This window comes from Dermacentor albipictus, chromosome 6 (assembly GCF_038994185.2).
Source record: "Dermacentor albipictus isolate Rhodes 1998 colony chromosome 6, USDA_Dalb.pri_finalv2, whole genome shotgun sequence".
Lineage (NCBI taxonomy): Eukaryota > Metazoa > Arthropoda > Arachnida > Ixodida > Ixodidae > Dermacentor > Dermacentor albipictus.
Window position 1 is genome coordinate 6,454,634 of NC_091826.1, and position 19,174 is coordinate 6,473,807.

A 19,174-nucleotide genomic window follows, 5' to 3' on the forward strand; every position below is an offset into this window, starting at 1 on the left:
CGCTTGTGTGTCAAATGTGTCAAAGGGAACCGAGGGGCCCGAGAAAGTGCATCGGAAAAACGGCGCTGAGGTAGCTCAATTGGCAAGAGCATCGCACGCGCAATGCGTACAGATATATATATATATATATATATATATATATATATATATATATATATATATATATATATATATATATATATATATATATATATATATATATATATATATATATATATATATATATATATATATATATATATATATATATATATATAGTAGGCAAAGAGGGTTTCTTCAGGCTACCTTTCAAACGTAAAGAACTTGAGTGGTGCTACAAGGTAAACAGAACAAGTATTTAATTTCGACAGTTTCGATCGGTCCACCGATCGAAACTGTCGAAATTATATACTTGTTCTGTTTACCTTGTAGCACCACTCAAGTTCTTTATATATATATGCACATGCGCGCGCGCGCGCGCGCGCGCGTGTGTGTGTGTGTGTGTGTGTGTGTGTGTGTGTGTGTGTGTGTGTGTGTGTGTGTGTGTGTGTGTGAATCATCATCAACCTGGTTACGCCAACTGCAGGGCAAAGGCCTCTCCCATACTTCTCCAACAACCCCGGTCATGTACTAATTGTGGCCATGTCCCTGCAAACTTCTTAATCTCATCCGCCCACCTAACTTTCTGCCGCCCCCTGCTACGCTTCCCTTCCCTTGGAATCCAGTCAGTAACCCTTAATGACCATCGGTTATCTTCCCTCCTCATTACATGTCCTGCCCATGCCCATTTCTTTTTCTTGATTTCAACTAAGATGTCATTAACTCGTGTTTGTTCCCTCACCCAATCTGCTCTTTTCTTATCCCTTAACCTTACACCTATCATTCTTCTTTCCATAGCTCGTTGCGTCGTCCTCAATTTGAGTAGAACCCTTTTCGTAAGCCTCCAGGTTTCTGCCCCGTAGGTGAGTACTGGTAAGACACAGCTATCATACACTTTTCTCTTGAGGGATAATGGCAACCTGCTGTTCATGATCTGAGAATGCCTGCCAAACGCACCACAGCCCATTCTTATTCTTCTGATTATTTCCGTCTCATGATCCGGATCCGCAGTCACTACCTGCCCTAAGCAGATGTATTCCCTTACGACTTCCAGTGCCTCGCTGCCTATCGTAAATTGCTGTTCTCGGAAATATAAAGGAAGCTACAGCAACAACTGTTTTGATCCGACGACATGGTCAAATTGACAGGTCTTCGATCTTTGTGAACCTCGATCCACAGCAGCGATCGACGCGTTATACAGAAGTCGTTTCCTGGTAATTCCACGCGTAAGTAAGTGTACGCGAGCGCCGTCATATCACATATGTGCACACACAAATGTCAGCTTAAGCAAGCTATATATGTGGAATGAAGCGTGTCAAGGACGAAAAAAAAAAGGAAGTAACAAAACTTGGGAGTGTCAACCTTACCAACAAGATGTTCTCATAGGGTTGCGTTATGTGACCCTCCTTCAGCGTGCTCATCAGCTTGACAACACACACCAATTGGCACAACTACAACGCTTTCATTCCAGGCTTCGACACACGCGGCTCCTCGCTTCGTGACACGAACGGGTTCTCTCTGCGTGCCTGCTGATATATTCGCCTCGCGCAGGAGCGGCGAGCCCTTAGCGCCGTCTGTGTTCTTCTGATTTAAAAAAGCGGTTAGTTCCGCATCAAAATGATCACGACGTATTAATCGCAACCTTGAAACCAAGGCAGTAGCCGCGCCGTTGTGCCAGTGCGTCAAGCGAGCGCAGTTCCAAGTCGCGCGGTGCATGCTTCACCGCGCTACCCGTCAAAGACAAAATTGGCCGTGTTGGCTTTTGTGTCGCCAGAATTTCTCAACTGCTGTTTGTCCAATAACATTGGTGAGTGTCACATTGATAGAGGCGTACGCTTCACTTCATTTGTCGACGGCAGTTCGCAATGACAATTCAGAAACCCGCGTCACCTGTTAGGCGTCGTTTCCTGTTCCTTTGCGGCAGCACTTCACTTTATAATCGTAATACATAGATTATATATTTTTCTGAGAAACCGAAAATCCTCGCTTTATATTCGTGGCCCCGTTATTTACGTGCGAATACGGCATATATTTGCAACAGCCAGAGAAAGCTATAGCAAGTCCCAAGATGCAGTCTTGAAAATTGTAAAGGAAGGATGGAGAGGTCGATCCGAAACGCTGTACTTTCGCCAGTTGCGCAGCGTTGAGTTAAATAAAAGGGTGAACAGGGAGGAAATGCTTTTCGAGATATATCCATCTAGAGTGCATTTTCAAGATGGCGCTTGGCACTCGTGGATCATATCGTCTGCGCGCGTGGGGCCAAGGTCGAGCCCACGACCTCGGTCCTAATTACAGAGGTAACTGCGTGCGTAAGTCCTCGCTCAGTGCGCAAACTAGGATGTGAAAAAAGAAAACAAATAAAAAAGCAAAGGAAGAAAGGATAGAAAGAAAATGTACCAAATGTTTAAATAACTGTGCCCACTTGCGCAGCACGAAAGCGGACCCATTTCCACGCTGCGCTCACGTGTTGCGCAAACGTAGGCGTATCTATCGAGGGGGGAGGGTGGGGAAAGGGCACTTCCTCCCTCCATTATACTGTTAATTAAAAATACGGGGGGGGGGGGGTGGGGGAGGGTAACGTATGCTATTTGCCCCTCCACTTCTGGAAGCGGGCACTTTCAGTTGCAAGTATACAACAGAACAGCAACTGAGTCCAAATTTCCTTTCTGGATGTAGTGCCCACCAAAGTACTCTCCGTCTGCATTACGTAAGGCCGAAGGATTGTCCTTCGTGCCCGCACTGCCAAGAAGGCTGGCGCCCGCCGTAAGGAGGCTGTATCTTGCGCTACGTGAATCGTGCCTATTGCGAGTGTGGACACTCCAGGCGCATTTCTGCCGTCGGCGTCGCCGTGAGGCTCCGCATAAAGTCCAAGGGCGTCGTCGCGGCGCGCCTTGAGAACGGCACGCCAAGACGATGTTATCGCCCTTTGACTTTAGATGCGGCCACGCGCGCCCGCCCGGGCCGCATTTTTCCAATTGCTACAGTAAGTACAGCGGGGCGTGGCACTTGCGGAGGCAAGTAAGAGTAAGAGCGGGTCTGAAAGAGAAAATATGTGGGCTTTTACTCCTTGAATATCTGACTTTGGGCACTACGTAGGATGTTTCTTAACGCGTGTTGTATGCGTTTGTTGTTGTTGCATGCGCAATGCCGGCACGCCTAGGCGTGCCGGCATTGCGGAGTGGGGTCGAGTTTGCGCTCCGGCGCTAGCTGCCCGCGCGGCGAGGCAGTGGGCACGGACGCTCCATTTGGTGATATCGCTGTGTCTGAAGGTACGTCGGACAGGCTTTCTCGCACTTGCGGCGCTGGTGCTGAGTCAGTCATGCCGTATAAAACCCTTCTTGCCCCTTACGGTGCTCTACCATAAAAAAAAAATCACTGATCAAACGAATTACTAACAAGCACCAAGGTATGAAGGAAGAAAGTATCATACGGCTGATACAATCATTCGTAATCAGTCAGATCACATACATAGCAGCCTTCCACAATTGGTTTGCAGCTGAAAAGCGTAAAATTAACAACATGATAAAAAAAGCATACAAACTAGCGCTAGGGATTCCCATCAGTACGAGCACGGATCTCTTGCTAAAGTTAGGACTCCACAACACACTGGACGAACTCATAGAAGCACAACAAACATCTCAAGCAGAGCGACTAACCAGAACCAAAACGGGACGGCATATACTAAGCAAACTAGGAATGAATTATCACAATCTATACGGGGAAAAGATGACGATAACGAGAGAAATTCGTGACAAAGTTCTAGTACCAAATATACCCAAGAACATGCATCCAGGTTACAACGACGGCAGACGCAAGAGTAGAGCAGAGAAAATTATCCGAAGCTTTGGGTCAGACGACAGAGCAACCTTCGTAGACGCGGCTGAATACCCAGACAGAAATAGCTATGTAGCAGTAATCGTAGATCACAACCAAAAACCCCTTACAAGCGTATCAGTTAATACCAAACATTCCGAGACCGCAGAGGAGGTAGCCATTGCACTAGCATTGGTCTCCACGAATGCTCAGTACATCATTAGCGATTCTCAAGCGGCCATTAGAAATTATGCAAAAGGTAGGATCTCTCCTGAGGCATGGCATATCACCAGAGTCAATGAAGCAAAGTTCTCCAATGCAGAGAAGAACGGCAGGCAATTGATCTGGTTCCCAGCGCATACGACTCCAGACATTCCCGCAGTCAACCTCAACGAGGTAGCACACCGCGAAGCTCGAGGTCTTACTCGCCGAGCTGAGCAAAGAGTGACTTCCATCGGTCAGGAGAACGCGGAGGAGGAAATCTGGAGAGAAAAAGACATATTAACAAGATTTAGTGACATTACCAAATTCTATCAAAATCGGAGGCGAGTACTACCACCGCCTCACACTAAACTGAACAGAGCTGAGTCCCTTATACTTGGAGGCGACTACAAACAGAAACTTATACGAGTCCCGTGCAACTAAAAACTTTCTACCCCGATATATACGAGAGCGATATGTGCAAGCTATGCAAGTCTGTTAGAGCCACCCTTCAACACATGTTGTCGGGATGTGAAATATATCAAAATAAAATGGCAGTCTCCCCAGAAAATCTACGGGCGCGGTGGTCGGCCGTGCTGCTCAGCTCAGAACTCCAAGACCAACTTTGGGCCGTCCAGCGAGCCAAGGAAGCCACACAGGAGCAGCAGCTCCCAGTGGCCATCTAGGCGGCCCCAGGCCCGGGCCTCTCAATCGCCGGATTCCAAATAAAGTTATCGCATCGCATCATCTTTTGGGAGGAGCAATGGGGCCGTATTAGAGGCCCGGCCTGCTCTCCTGGTGCGGTATCTTCACTCTTGGCAGGCTTTTCATATGCTGCTGTCCGCGGGTTTTCAGGAGCATATCTTTGAGTGGTCCCCTTTGAGTGAAATCAACGCACAGCGTCTTAGCAACCGTGGTTGAATGCCATTGTCTGATGTCACGCCGTCAGGATTATTGGCTTTGCGTCTCGGCCACGTTTGGTTAGGTCAACGTTAGGTTAGGTTAGGTTAGTTAGCGTAAGAGGCGTTAGGTAGCGCGATGTATTCTCATAGCGGTTGCAGGGGCGTCGAGCATCACCGGCGGCCTTTCAGCCACTTGTGTTCATCCATGGTTGCTTTCTAGATTTGCAGTATATGTGGCCCGGCCTCTGCTACGGTCCCTACTGCCCCCACGGAAACATCTGTGATGTTCTTTTCAAGGTACATCGCCGTAAGGCGCGACAAAGCTATGATCCGGCACGATTGACTTAGCACGAGCGCCGCACATGCGAGGCAGTCTGTCCGACAGCGGTCGCCAAATGGGGCGTCAGTTCCCGCAGCTTCACCTATTTTATCGCGCCAGCAGCCAGCGTCCGAGCGTGAACGAACTCGACCCCACACCGCCATGCCGGCACGCTTAGGGACAAACGCATACGGCACGCGCTACAAAACCTCTTTCGTAGTGCCTAGGCAGAGTCATGTACTCAAAAAGCAAAAGCCCCCCCCCCCCCCCCCCCATTATTTGCTCTCGCGCCTATATACTCTCGCTCGCGCATACGCACAAGCGTCTGGCCCCTCCGGAAGTGCCACGCCCCGGTGTACTTACTAGCAATTGTGAAGTCGTGCCCGGGTCGCTGTATCTTGAAAGCCATCTCCGAAGGGAAAACAGCCCGCCGAGCGCTGTCTTTGGGCTTAGTTCGCGTTGATGCCAGTCGCAGCACGTAGGTCAGTTCGCTCGCAGCTGCTGCCGCGCTTCCTCACTCCAGCGTTTTGACAGTGAGTTTCTGCGGTCATCGAGTGAGATGTGTTCATGTTTACTTGTGCGCGCGTGACACCATGCTTGCTAATTTATCTACCATGCCCACGTTTACAAGTTTATACTGCCGATAGAACTGCTATCCTTACTCCGTATAGCTGTCCACTAATTTGCTATCGAAATCGATGCTTCGGCTTTCGGGCGAAACTGCGACTTTTTGGTACCGCTTTACTATATTTGAAAACACAAAAGCAGCTTACATTGTATATTTAACCTATGGGCGAGGGTCCACATAAAATCTTTTAATCAGCTGCGCCCAACAATTACGAACCTTGCGGCACGACAGCTACTTGGAGTAACATATATTACTGCATTGCAGAGTTCGGACAGACTCACAACGTGAACGTGAGCACAGACGATTAACCGCTTCTATGAAATGATTTATTTGAAAAGAACTAAGGGGAGAGGGGGCTGGGGGGGAAGTCGTGAGCAGAAACGGCAATGCGCCAATATAACTGCGCACAATATACATAAAGATCGACTCTATGTTCCATGGCAAATTTGTCTGTCTCGTCTGCAAGTCAACAGCAGAGCTGATTTACTGCCTTTCCTTGCGTCACTGCACTTGCCTGAACGAATGCACGCGAAAAAAAAAAAAGAATACATCGAGGCGTACGAATAAGCATAAGTACAAGAGGAAGAAAGTATAGTTGGAGAGTTTGAGAGAGAGAGAGAGAGAAATGAGAAGAAGGTAGAAAATGTTCGATTGTGTTATAGAGTTAATTGTATTGGTGGAGTGCCGAAGGATATGAGACCGAATTCTTAGCAATCCACGCTCTGTAGGGCATGGTCAATGATTAAACGGCGGCCATGCGAAGGATATCTGCCCCCCTCTCAATTACCTTGCACGGGCGAGAGAATGAGAAAAAGAGAGCGGAAATGGCCAAGAGCATTGTGCTAGCTGACGCCATCAGAATAAAGCGCTGGACCTGTAGAAGTTCGTCGAGAAGCGAGGGACGACATCAATTTCACCAGGTCCAATAGGCTGGATGGCATTTCTTTCTTTTCGAATTCTCGAGCGTTTTATCGCAGCGCTTTAAGCGACCTCGACAAATTATTTGCCTGCTTCCCCATGGAGTTATCTGCGTGCTAACAAAAAGGATATATATATATATATATATATATATATATATATATATATATATATATATATATATATATATATATATATATATATATATATATATATATATATATGTAGAGAGAGAGAGAGAGAGAGAGAATTTGCATGGTGTTGAACGGGGCGAAAGGAGGAGCAGACATTCTCGGCTGGGGACAAAAATAAACGAAAGGAAAGGAAGGAGAAAGGAATGCTTACGCGTCGCCCAAGTTTAATTACAACGTCTTCCATCAAAACCTACTGCTGGTGAAATAGGTTTCCCACAGCAGTTGAGCATTTATTAGAGACTTTCGTGCACCTTCTTAACGCGCCCTTAGGAAAAAAAAAAAAACCATAGCTCACGAGCCACGGTATTTCTGTCAACTTGTCTGTTAATTTTGTCGTCAGTGTACGTCTGTAAACCATCAGAGACAGCTACAGGTGGAGGGCTATAGCAGACGAAAAATGGTGTACCATTTGACTTTTTTCGTTGGGAACGTGGCAGCACCATTGGCTTTTTATATTCGGCGTCTTTTTCTCAATCCTTTTGCGAATGGGTGAGAGATGGAACACCTAATTTTCATTTACGACAGCTAAATTTATTCTGCTGACGCACTTCTGCGCTCGGCGGAAACACGATATGGCGGCGCCGGACGGGAAAACCACATATTAATGTTTTCCTAGCATTCTTAGTACTCTTGTTGGGACACTTCACGAAAAGGTTTGGCACGCTCATGCGGCAAACACATGAATACTAACCAACGCGAGTGCCCTCTCTGAGCAATGCAATGTCATAATTAAACAAAATAAAAAAGCGCGCAAGTATAAAAAGTAACTTTTATTTTGGTTCATAGGGGACGCCATAATACTTAAGTTTTAAAATTTGAACAAGATGATGTTGCTTTTATAAATAGGCTGTGCAGTAGGCTTGATTGACTGTAGTAGTTAACTGAAAGGTTTATTCGTCGAACAGTTTCCCAAATCAGCCGCCAGGGGCCGCAACGGCGGCGCGAAGAAAAGTACACCGCGTCGCGGAGAGTCGCGGTTCCGCCGAAGCAGGCCGAAGCGTCGTAGCGTGTGTCGTGCGTTGCCTGCAGGCACAGTACCTACGGTCATCGCGATGACGAACGAGACGCCCTCGCCGACGGCCAACGGCACGGCAACCGCGGAGCTGTACCCTCCACCGGCGCGTGTGCGGGACAAGGCGTACGTCCGAAGCATGGTCGAGTATCAAGAGATGTACCAGAGGTCTTTGCGGGACCCGGAAGGTTTCTGGAAAGCCATAGCGCAGGACTTCTACTGGAAGCACCCGCCGAAATCCGGGAAGTTCGTCGACTACAACATCGACGTGCGCAAGGGCCCCGTGTATATCCGCTGGATGGAAGGCGCCAAGACCAACATCTCCTACAACTTGCTCGACCGAAATGTGGAGCGAGGGCTGGGCGCCACCGTCGCATATTACTGGTGAGTCTGCAGCGCCCGCCGCAGGGATGCGCAGGCACATCGTTTCGGCGAAATTCTCTGGAAGGCGTCTTTTGGATTCAGCGTCCACATACGAAAAACCAAGCCCCGCGGTTCACTTCGGATCGTTATGCTCGTTATACTTTCGGTTTTCTTGCTGCATGCCTTCGTCAAACGCAGAGCGACTTGCATACAAATCGAAGCATCTTTGACACGGAAATACACAACCGATAAAGTAGTCTTACGGTTTCGTCGCGAAAGAACGCACGTGTGCTAATGGAAAACGCTACAGGAAAGTAGTACGATGGGGACACGTATACAGCTAACTGAGGGCAGCGCATCGCCCATGTTTCGTTCTTTCCTGTTATTTCCACTATATGCAACCTCCTCGCTCGCCGCCGTACATCCGTACGTTGCTACCCGTAGCCTTCGCTTGTTGCAAGTACTGTCACTTCCTTTGCGAAACAATCGCTGCAGATGTCACGCGGCGCATCATTTCGGCTGTGACAGCCATGGTGATGGCATGAGCTACTCGTGATGGGATCGATTTCCTTGAGCCGAATTTCTTATTATAGTCTTCTGGCCCACGCGTGGATATGAATGATGCATTGGCCGTTTCCTTCGCGGTGACCAATCAATTGCTTCTTTCCATTGCGGTACCGCACGAACATGTCGTCGATTAGGTTGATTTGGAAACGATCGGCCGGGCAGCTCTGCAGCCTGCGAGGTGCTCGTAGAGTAAATCCAATGCCATAAAAATATGCGCCGACATGTCACCTGTTCCATATTCCGTAGGAAAACGTAGTGGGTAGATGAAAACGTTGTCTAATGCCAGATGATGCGTGGTCACGCTAGAAATTGGGAAAATGCCGCCCTGATGATTGTGCGACTGAGTGAGCATTGTCTTATTGAAACGATCTCACGATTTTTCTCTGAAGTGACCGGCGTGAGGAGCATTATATTTCCGCCTGAATTAAATAGAAGCCACTGAGCACGTGCTGGTGGGCGAGTCGGTTATGCATGATTACAACGAAGCATTGAAAACCTGTGTTGGCTGTGTGACGGATTGACGTTCCTTCGATGAATCATATTTAATCGAGCAAAAGCCGCTCCTCATCGCAATGTCGTTGCGTACATCTTGGTCGTCTGCACTCTTACGAGAGTATTATCGAGCGATGTGACGCAAATGTAGCTTTAGTTTTAGTGGTTACCGTTTACTCAATGTGCACCCTGTGTGTGAACTTTGGTTGAACATGTCCCAGATGGGTCCACGTGTTAACGCTCGGAAAGAACAGCAGCTTTGATATAAAGAAAAAAAAATGTTATGACTGCAGCGCTTCCTGTCACCTGTGTAGTGTAACTCTGCACCTGTGTCCCAACCACAGAGGCAGGTTACGCCGCTCCGTCGCTAAGTTCGTAGCATATATATGGCAGCTGCCGCTGCTCGGGGCTAAAGTGCGCTCGCGGCGTTAATTTTTTTCCCCATTTCTACTTGTATACGCGTCGGTCTTGTAGACGCCCGCTGCAAGCTCGACTGTCGGACGCTGTAAAAGAATGTGCAGCGACCTGTGGCATGCAGGCGACGAAATTAGCGCGCGATCGATGCGCGGCGACAGATGTCGAAGTGCGCTTCACCGCTAACAAAGTAATTGTGCTGTGAAGCCCGCTTGTCGGTGGTAGCGGAAGTCGCTTGGCATGTAATGGCAAGTACATATGGCAGGAATAATGTTTTACCACCCACCAACATAGCCTCTTTCATTGCCATTTTGAACTTTTTTTGGACGCTGGAAGCTCCATCATGCCGAAGCGTCGTGCTTTAGTGTGCGGGGCCCTAAAACGTTTCGATCGGTTTCTGTCTTGCTACCGATGCAGACCAAGGTCAAACGACAAAGCGGTTTATTATTTGCGCCAACTGCCCACGCGTCAAAAATATCTTTTTCTTTCCTGTCATACCTGTTTTTATTTTTCACCCTTTCAACGCACGTGAGCGCTGCAAAGTTTGAGTGCTGACAAATGTTACATAGATCATTGTTAAGTTGAGAGTTGCTAAGTTGTTGGAAGTCAGTGCTGTGTGTCTTTCTTCGTCTGTACCTGTATCTCGCGCTTTTCTTAATATAGCATGAACTACCAGCATGCCCAAGTCTCTACTATTCATAGATTTTTGTGTTCGTTCCCCGTGAAGGTTTGCCCGTTTATTTTTCGTACATGACTGAAACTGTCAGTAAAACGAGTTCTTGGGCGAGTTGGTCACTTATTGCAGGCATAACAGCAGCGCCAAAGAACACACACAAAAGAAAGGAACACTGACAGACACGGCTGAAACTGTTTCACTCTACATTTTTATGAGAATGCAAACTGTTTAGTATGTATTTTCTTTAACCATAAGCAGGTTGGCCACACATATTTGTCAGGTGGTACAATACTTCGTCTTTGACGTGGATTCCTTGACGTTATTAAACCCAGGTAGGGCTCATGGTAGAATTAATAGGTGTTGCATAACAGGAATTACAACTTAATTCCACGCTTGCATTTGTGCCGAAATAGTTATCGTTCGATTTTTCAGTGGATTCTACTGCAGAGCAGGTTGGGTTGAAATTAATCCACTAGGTGAAATCCAAAGGCCATATAGCTTGAGATGATGATGATAATGATGGTTTGTCGCAAACTCCTCACGTTGGAGCGCTTCTTTGCCATAGGTTATATCCACGTCCCCACCCGCTTTATTCATCTGGTCACTGCAGCAGCATAAAATGTCCAAACAAAAATTCCTAAAGGCTACATTTGTGCTTCCAAGTTTTAAACTTTTTTTTAAACACACGATTTTACACTTATGAACTTCTTTATGGTGCATTCAGAATGCACGGCTTTCTTTTAATTCATCCCTTCATCCATCTGAAGTTCACTGCAGGGACAATATGCTTTGTGCAAAACAGTGTGCATTTATTTTTTTGGTACATGGTGTACATGTTCATCATCCCTGCACAGCACATTCTTTCCTATTGTTGAACGTATTTACCAAACACCTGGATTCTGCCAACTTTCTCCTAGTTCCTCTAACTACTGTAACGGTAATTTGTTTTCGTTCTTCTGTTCTATATTTTTTTGCATTGCATTCTTTTTTATGTTCCGAACTCGGTTTTACAACTTAGGGGAAAAAGAAACAATGAAAGATGAATTCGCTCATCCTAATTGCCAGCTAAAGTAAGTGCATGCGCTATACCCGGTGGCCGACCGGCATTCCTTCCATGTGGCCCATATGCTTTGATTTCCATGCTTCGCACTCGTTTTTCTGCCATACAGTAAAATGTCAGTGCATTGTAGCAGCCTTGTCGTTTCGGGTTTCATTAGAAATGAATACAGCTGAGTGCATATCTAAAATGTTGCATTAACAATGACAATAACTCTTTATAGACGAGAAAACAAAATTCTAACATGGAATAAAATCAGTAAGTTCGCACATATATTCTTTGTACCTATGCCCTATACCCATAGTTTTGTGATACAGTGCTGATGCTATATATACATAGTATATTGTTTTACACCTAGCGTTCTAAATGGACACGAGCGGGGAATGTTAAGCTCTGTTTGTGAGTTAAGCTTGAAATTAAGCTTCAAGGTGGCCACTTTCAGTGGGAGAAAGGGACGCCCTGATGCTTCCACACAAGCTTGCCTTGGCAGCATTGATTTTGACGGTATCACGATCAAGTAACGAAATACTCAACAACTTTTCCTGTGCCAAAACGACCAACAAGCACTCTAAAATATTTTAGGCCTTCAAAGGTGTTGGGTTGTTCCGTGGCTAACATCCTTATCGTCAGGGCTATAAAAAAATTTATTGCACACAATAACAAGCTCAAGCTACATGTGCAATGAAAAAAGGTGTATCTGACACGTGAATGTCACAGCAATAGTTGTGAAACTTTATTGCACTTTTCGTGTTGTCTGTCACAGCTATCATCATTTTTACTTTCCCCAAAAAGTTGGCAAACAAAAAAACTTTATCAGTCCACACAAATTATTCAATTTTACCAAAGGGTTTGTATATTAACTTTATGAATTTTACCTCTTAAATGTGAATCCCTGCCATGGTGGCTGCATTTCGATGGGGGCAAAATGCAAAAGCACCTGTGTACTTAGATTTGGGTGCACGTTAAAAAACCCCTGGTGGTCCAAGATATTCTGGAGGCTTGCCTCATAATCAAATTGTGGTTCTGGCGCATAAAAACCCACAATTAAATTTTTTAAAACACCTTAAACATGAGGGTGTGTCATGGGACAACCATGCTCCCTTTATACACCTACCTGTATAAAGGTGTTAAAATGCTCAGTGTGTGTGGGAAAATTATTTCCTACCAGTGCTACCAGTGCTATGGTTTCAATGCAATATACAAACAAACCCCAATTTACAAAGCAACATAACGTGTACGTGTGCACAGGGAAGGCAACGACCCGGAAGACTGCAGGACTGTCACCTACCAGCAGCTGCTGGATGATGTGTGCCGGTTCGCCAATGTGCTCAAGAGCCGAGGTGAGGGCATTTCGCGGCCATGGCATGGCACACATCTGCATTTGTGCAAACTCCCTTCGACAGACGATATTTTCGTTATAGCGAACGGTGTCTCTGTATTCTGCAGGTGGTTGTCATACCGGCTAACTTTGCGCAGACGGTGCACTGAGAGGGGGCACCGTGAGCACATGCGTGGTAGCAAGGAGGGCTCTCCAGCAGCAGTGTGGGCCCAAAATGCCAAGTGCTGCATATATAGTTAAGACAAACTTGCACAAAAGGCACTTTCGGCTAGACTGCTGGCTCACCCCCTCTCTGACTTTGCACAGAGGTGGCATTTCGTGGCGAATTTGTTTATTACCACTTTCAATCACAGTACTGGCATGTTGCATTTAGAATAAATCGGAAGTATCTAGCCGTCTTCACAGTGCCTGATCAACTATGCATTAACACACATTAATGTTCTGCGTCCAAACATAGTACTGAGTGATGTACAGTGTGAAATGACACCTGTGCAAAACCTGCTGGGCAGATGAGCCAGTTATTTTCTTTATACTTATCTTATTTAAGCAAGGTTTGGTACTATAGAAATGCATGCATGTCACTGAGTACAGTACAGTTTTGCCCATTGTTCTTTATGCACTACGCCTTCAACATTGATATGTGAACCCATGCTATATGTGAACCCTTCCTGTCGGCAATAATGCACATGTGAGAATAAAACTTCTCTTGGCAGATTGTCATTAGGAGAGACAAGGGTTGTTCAAAGGGAAGTTTCTAGGCAAGACAGAATATTGGGCTAGTTAGTATGGACTAGGCTTATGACATATATACAGTAGCGTAACTGAGCACAAGAATGAGGCAAGACGCAGACGACAAGATGAGAATGGAGGAGAAGAATGATGAAACTTTGTAGATGTAAAATAAATTTTGTGGTGCCTTTGGAATACCCAGTCCACTAGCACTGCTTTTGATTCTGTGACCATTTTCAGGCTGTTGTAAGGCAGGTGTGACATTCCAACCCTCTCCATGAGCAGCTGTCTGGCATGTGTTGCACTCTTTAGCAGTATGGGGTAATCAACCACTCGGCTCTTTAATTTATTTGTACCACCATGTGCCACAATGCTTGTTTCTGAGTCGCAGTGGTAAAATGGTTCTAAGCCACAGTGCCTGTGGAAATGCCCGAAGCTGGTGCAGTTAAACCCCCAGACTATTGCCAACACATCAAAGCTTCCTGTAGTTAAAAGGAAACTTGTCATGCATATTAAAAAAAGTGCAACACTGATAAGTATGTGGTTTGTTGCTCCTTTGCTTCAAGTTGTCAATTATTTTGCGCTCACCCTGCCACCTGCTGGCCTTATTAGCTAAGTTGGTCGCACAACTGCCCTATAGAAAGGTGGTGCTTCCAATAAAATTCGATCCCTGGACTAAAATGAATTTTTCTTCAAATGCAAAGCCTTTTTTCAGAGGAATACTTTTGTAGTTTTCCTTTTACATTTAGGTGTTCAACAGCATTCCATTTCATCGTTAAACTTTCGAGTAAAAACAGGAACAGCGCAACACAGGATGATCTCATCCTGTGTTGCGCTCGTCCTGTTTTTATTCTAAATATGAACCAACCAGCCCCACTGGACACACTGCTAAAGTTAAACTTTCACTCTTTGTAGGTTTCCGCAGAACTTATTTGCTTACTAGTTAGTTCTATGTAGTAGGCTATCTTTAAAGTAAATATAACTGGATGCTAGAAATCTTTGCCTCAATAGAAGTATGCTGGATCTATCTGGAAGCAAGATTATATGCCCCCACAATCTCTTGGGCTTATCCAAGAAATCATGTTGGCAGGGTACTGCATTTTTCTTATAATTCTTCAAAGATATTGCTAAGTCTTTAATTTTCCTGACAGGATCATGTTTATTTACACAGATCCTATTTTTTCTCTAGCTTGCAAATTCTGGCTTGCAAATTCTGGTTTTGGTTGCACTGCTAGGAGCATGGCAGGCAGTCATGCAGCTGCCTTTTCAGCATGAAGCTTGCTGTCGCTGTTGAAGGTGCGAGTGACTTGTCGCAGGCCTGTGACGTTTCATATGCATATATCGCGCTGTGCAGGCCTCAAGAAAGAAGACACAGTCGCCCTGTACATGCCCATGACCCCCGAGTTGGTTGTTGCCATGCTGGCATGTGCCCGAATCGGAGTCATTCATTCTGTCGTGGTACGTACAGTTACTTTGCCTGTACGCAAAGCTGGCATCGTGTCCATGTCTCGCAGAAAACATGTATTAGAAACTCATTTTGGTTATACAGTGTGGGGACGCTCGACTCTCACACATCCCCTGATGCTGTTTTCCCCACATGGATCTCGCACCTCCTGTAATCCAGCTTGCCCGCCTAGTGGGTGCTGGTGGCGGTTAGTGTAGTTGCAGATTGGTACGAGAGAGGGCGCGAGTGTTGCACTGCTAATGCCACCTAATTGTGGAGTTACTTGGGCGCAAAATGGAGTAGCCTGTTTCTTTTTGGCTTGGGGTCGGCAGGCTGCGCGAATGTTTCGAGCGTGTGCCAACATGCTTCGCAGGACCATCCCTAGAAGTGCTTCAGTGTGGGGCACTGGGATGGATGAACTCTATCGTTCGAACACGACACTGTTCATATTCACGGAATAATCGCTTGCTATTCTGTCGCAGTGAGTCGAACTTCGTGAGTTCGTCAGTGCTGATCGGCATGTTCTGTACGTAATAATTCGGCTGGTTAGATTGGTGTATTGGTGTATAAAAGGTGCAATAACTGCCCTTATGATTGTCTGCACTACTGTGTTGTCATTCCTTTGTCCCAAGAGCACATTTGAAACCCCACATCTGTCGCCCAATGTGGGGCTCTTGGGGCATCAGACGACCTTGCTAGGAAAGCAATATCATGGCGGCGCGTGAAAGTCGAGCGTCCCCACAACTGTTACCTCAAAATAACTTACACTTAGATAACTTGTAATTTTGTGCAATTTAAACACACTGAGTAACCGAGTACAACTGAGTAAAACATAACCGCGATAGGACACACCAGATAAGGATGTTGGCGTGTGATTTTGGTGTTAAATCAGTGTTAATTGGTGTTAAAATGGATGTATAGAATGTAAAAATGTTTATCCACTTGGGAATGTCATGAAGCTACCAGGGGATCCCATACATGTTTCACAGAAAGAAAGCTTCACAGTTATCAGTTAATTTGGCCTTGCATTTCCATTTGCTAGCTTCACCATTAGCTCTGTGGTGTAGCGACTGCTACACTTAGTCCCAGGTTCAATACTTGGAGCATTCTTCAACTTCAAAGCTCTCTTTCTGCAATAGTACTCATATGTTTTAACAATACCTTGGTTTGGGCGAGCTGGTTCTTCTTGACAGTTTTCATAAAAACGCGGTAATAATAAAGACGAAGGAACACCTACGACAGGACTGGCGCTACTTCCAACTGGCATTTATTACAAATGGTAATCTAGTTATGTTCTGCGCATCAGGTACATCATGTACTCATCATTATACACACAAAAGATTGTAAATGAATCAGATCATACACACGATTGTATGGTCAATCAGTTCATGTGCCTAGATATCTCGAAAGAAATGTCGCTTCTTTTTGCACTTGTCCCCTGCGTTCTTTATAAAATATGCTTCAACTATTTCGTGTTCTGTTTTTTGTGTTTTCTTTCCTCAAGAAAGTTGTCACCAAATATGGGTGTGCATGCGTGCTTTTTGCAGTGCTCGGCCAAGCGACTGCCGTATCCTTTTCTAATGTCATTATTGTGCTATCTAGCCCTGTCATTGAAGCAATGGCCAGTTTGTCCTATTAAACGTGTCACACGTCTGAAGTGCATTCGGTGTAATTGGTCCAGTGATGAGTATGACATTTCAAGCGTTTCTGGTGCTTCTTGTTGTGAAGGTTACACACTGCTAACAATTTACAAGGTGCTGAAGAAGCAGTCACAAACTGTTTCAAAGTCTCATGGCCCGTTCACACTGAGACATTTGGCGTCTGGAGCGGCGCCCAGTTCGGCGGAACCGAGTTCGGCGGCGGCGAGATCCGCCGGAATAGCCCCTTCTGCGCCGATCGCTCCCAGACCGATTTTTGCGGCAGCTGCCGCCGGATTCCCTCGCCGTGGTCCAATCGGAGCGCGTCTCAACAATTTGAAAGATGGCGGCCAAGCTCGACGCGCTCGTCATATCGCAGTCTTGTACGCATCGCGACCTCGGAAATGCTCATCGAATTGGTGCGTAACCGCCCCGTCCTTTTTGACAAGTACCACGCGAAGCACAAGGTCTAAGCGACCCGACAAGGTGGCGTGACCAAGTTACGCGCGCTCTTGCAAAGCAGGACGAACGCACCAACACCGGCGGCGTCGTCTCTTCGGCGAATGCTTCTGCGCGTCACGCTTCGCCAGAAAGGTGCTCGACAAACAGGGCTAGCAGTACCGCCTCTTCTTGCTCAGTGTTCATCATTGCCTTTCCAAGCAATGGGGGAGATGCGCAAAATGAACACAAGAACTGGACATGGGCGGAGACAACTGCGCATTTGCAAGTCGCGCAAACATCATCCCGCGCTCGCTTGGAGGTTAGCACATTACGGGGCAGATGGCGCTGTATCTCGTTCCGGTGGCGCGGTGCGCAAGAAGTGTGAATGACGCGATTTTCGGCGACAGGAGAATTCCATTTGCTGTAAACGCCGGATTCCTCAGTGTGAACGTGCCATCAAACTGTTTCAAGGTCACAAACTAACACAATGTCAATCTAGTTTTTTCAGCGTGATTCGAATGAACTCTGCATGTTCACATAGCTTTACTTCTACCACGTGGACCGATGCAGTGCCAGTGTTCGAAGTGTGCACTTGTCCGCCCTTTTTGTTTTGCTTCATAAATGTCGAAACCTTTTCAGACTTCTTGAAGGGGCAGTGTAAGATGACTAAGACAGAAAGCAAGCTAAGCACGGGGCAATGCTGAACTCGCAGCTAACTCTATCAGAAGTAGCACATGCATAAGTACTACCAACTATACCTACATGCTCTCCCATCGAGTATGTCATCAGTGCACAGGCAAATAGCAAAATCCTGTAATCTAATGCTATACTATGAAGCAGTTTAAAAATGCAAATTCACTGTCATGCAAAGTTAATGAAGGCACGCTTACACAACACATTCCTTTTATCCTGATATGGTAGGCCTTAGTAATCTCCCTCGTAGTCTGATTCATATCACAATATAACATTATACAGCATTGATTCACATCATGTATAACATCAGGTTACAGGGTTTTGCTGTTTGCCTGTGCAATGATGATGACACCATCGATGGGAGAGCACCTGGGTATAGGTGGTAGTACTTAAGCATGTATATGCTTCCTAATAAAGTTACTTGCGAGTTCAGCACTGTCCTGCGTCTTTCCTGCTTTATGTCTTAGTTGTCTTGCACTGGCCCTTCAAGATATTCGACCAGTACCAACTTGCCCAAACGCCGATCCTTTTTCAGACATGTTGAGTCGGCCTTCCTGTTATTCATCATAGAAGGCAGCCGTTATGTCAGCACTGGATGGGTGCGCTTATTGAGGCCTTTGTTTTCTACGACATGGGTGGCAGCACTGTGTCAGCGCTCAAAGGCTATGTTTTGGAATTGCACCTTACTGAGCTTTTTCTCAGCATTTCTAATGGTACTATTTGTAACAGTGACAAGTACTATATGTATATTGCATAGTAAAGAGGTAAAAATGAGGTTTTCAGGCTTAAAACATGAAGCAAATTGGTTAAAGCTTTAGAAGGGCTTTCAATGAAGTGAAGTTTAAAAATGAGCCATAAAATAAAGAAAAACCAAAATAAGGTTACTTTTGGTCACAATAATAAAATCACTGAAGGGATTAACGTTTAGAGAAAATAAAAATGCTGGTAGCTATCGTTGATTATACCACCATCTGACACTGAAGCAAAGATGGTGATAGCTTTAGGATGTTCCCAAACATATTTGCTCAGTGAATGACTCTGCTAGTTCAGCGAACCTCAACACTTGGCTGCATGCAAAGAGACTCAGCAAGGCGAGAGTAAATGTCAGTTTATCATTTATAGAGCAAGGAAGCACAAGAGGCAGGTAAAGAATCTTTCTGGCAAGAACAGGCTTAATTTTGGGTGATGTAATAAGTGAAACTATTCACCTGTTTCTAATGGGAATATATTACAACTCTGGAAATATGGAAGAAAAAG

The 19,174-nt window shown here is 45.8% G+C and overlaps 1 protein-coding gene across 1 annotated transcript in view; it reads left to right on the top strand.

The window, feature by feature from the left end:
* Positions 1–7,971: 7,971 nt before the first annotated feature.
* LOC135901422 (acetyl-coenzyme A synthetase-like) overlaps positions 7,972–19,174 on the top strand; it is a 54,986-nt gene continuing 43,783 nt past the window's right edge. Inside the window, exons 1-3 of the mRNA XM_065431206.2 lie at positions 7,972–8,449; positions 12,883–12,974; positions 15,057–15,160. Coding sequence (XP_065287278.1) covers positions 8,106–8,449; positions 12,883–12,974; positions 15,057–15,160 — 540 coding nt within the window. The 5' untranslated portion in view covers positions 7,972–8,105. The remainder of the gene's footprint in view (positions 8,450–12,882; positions 12,975–15,056; positions 15,161–19,174) is intronic.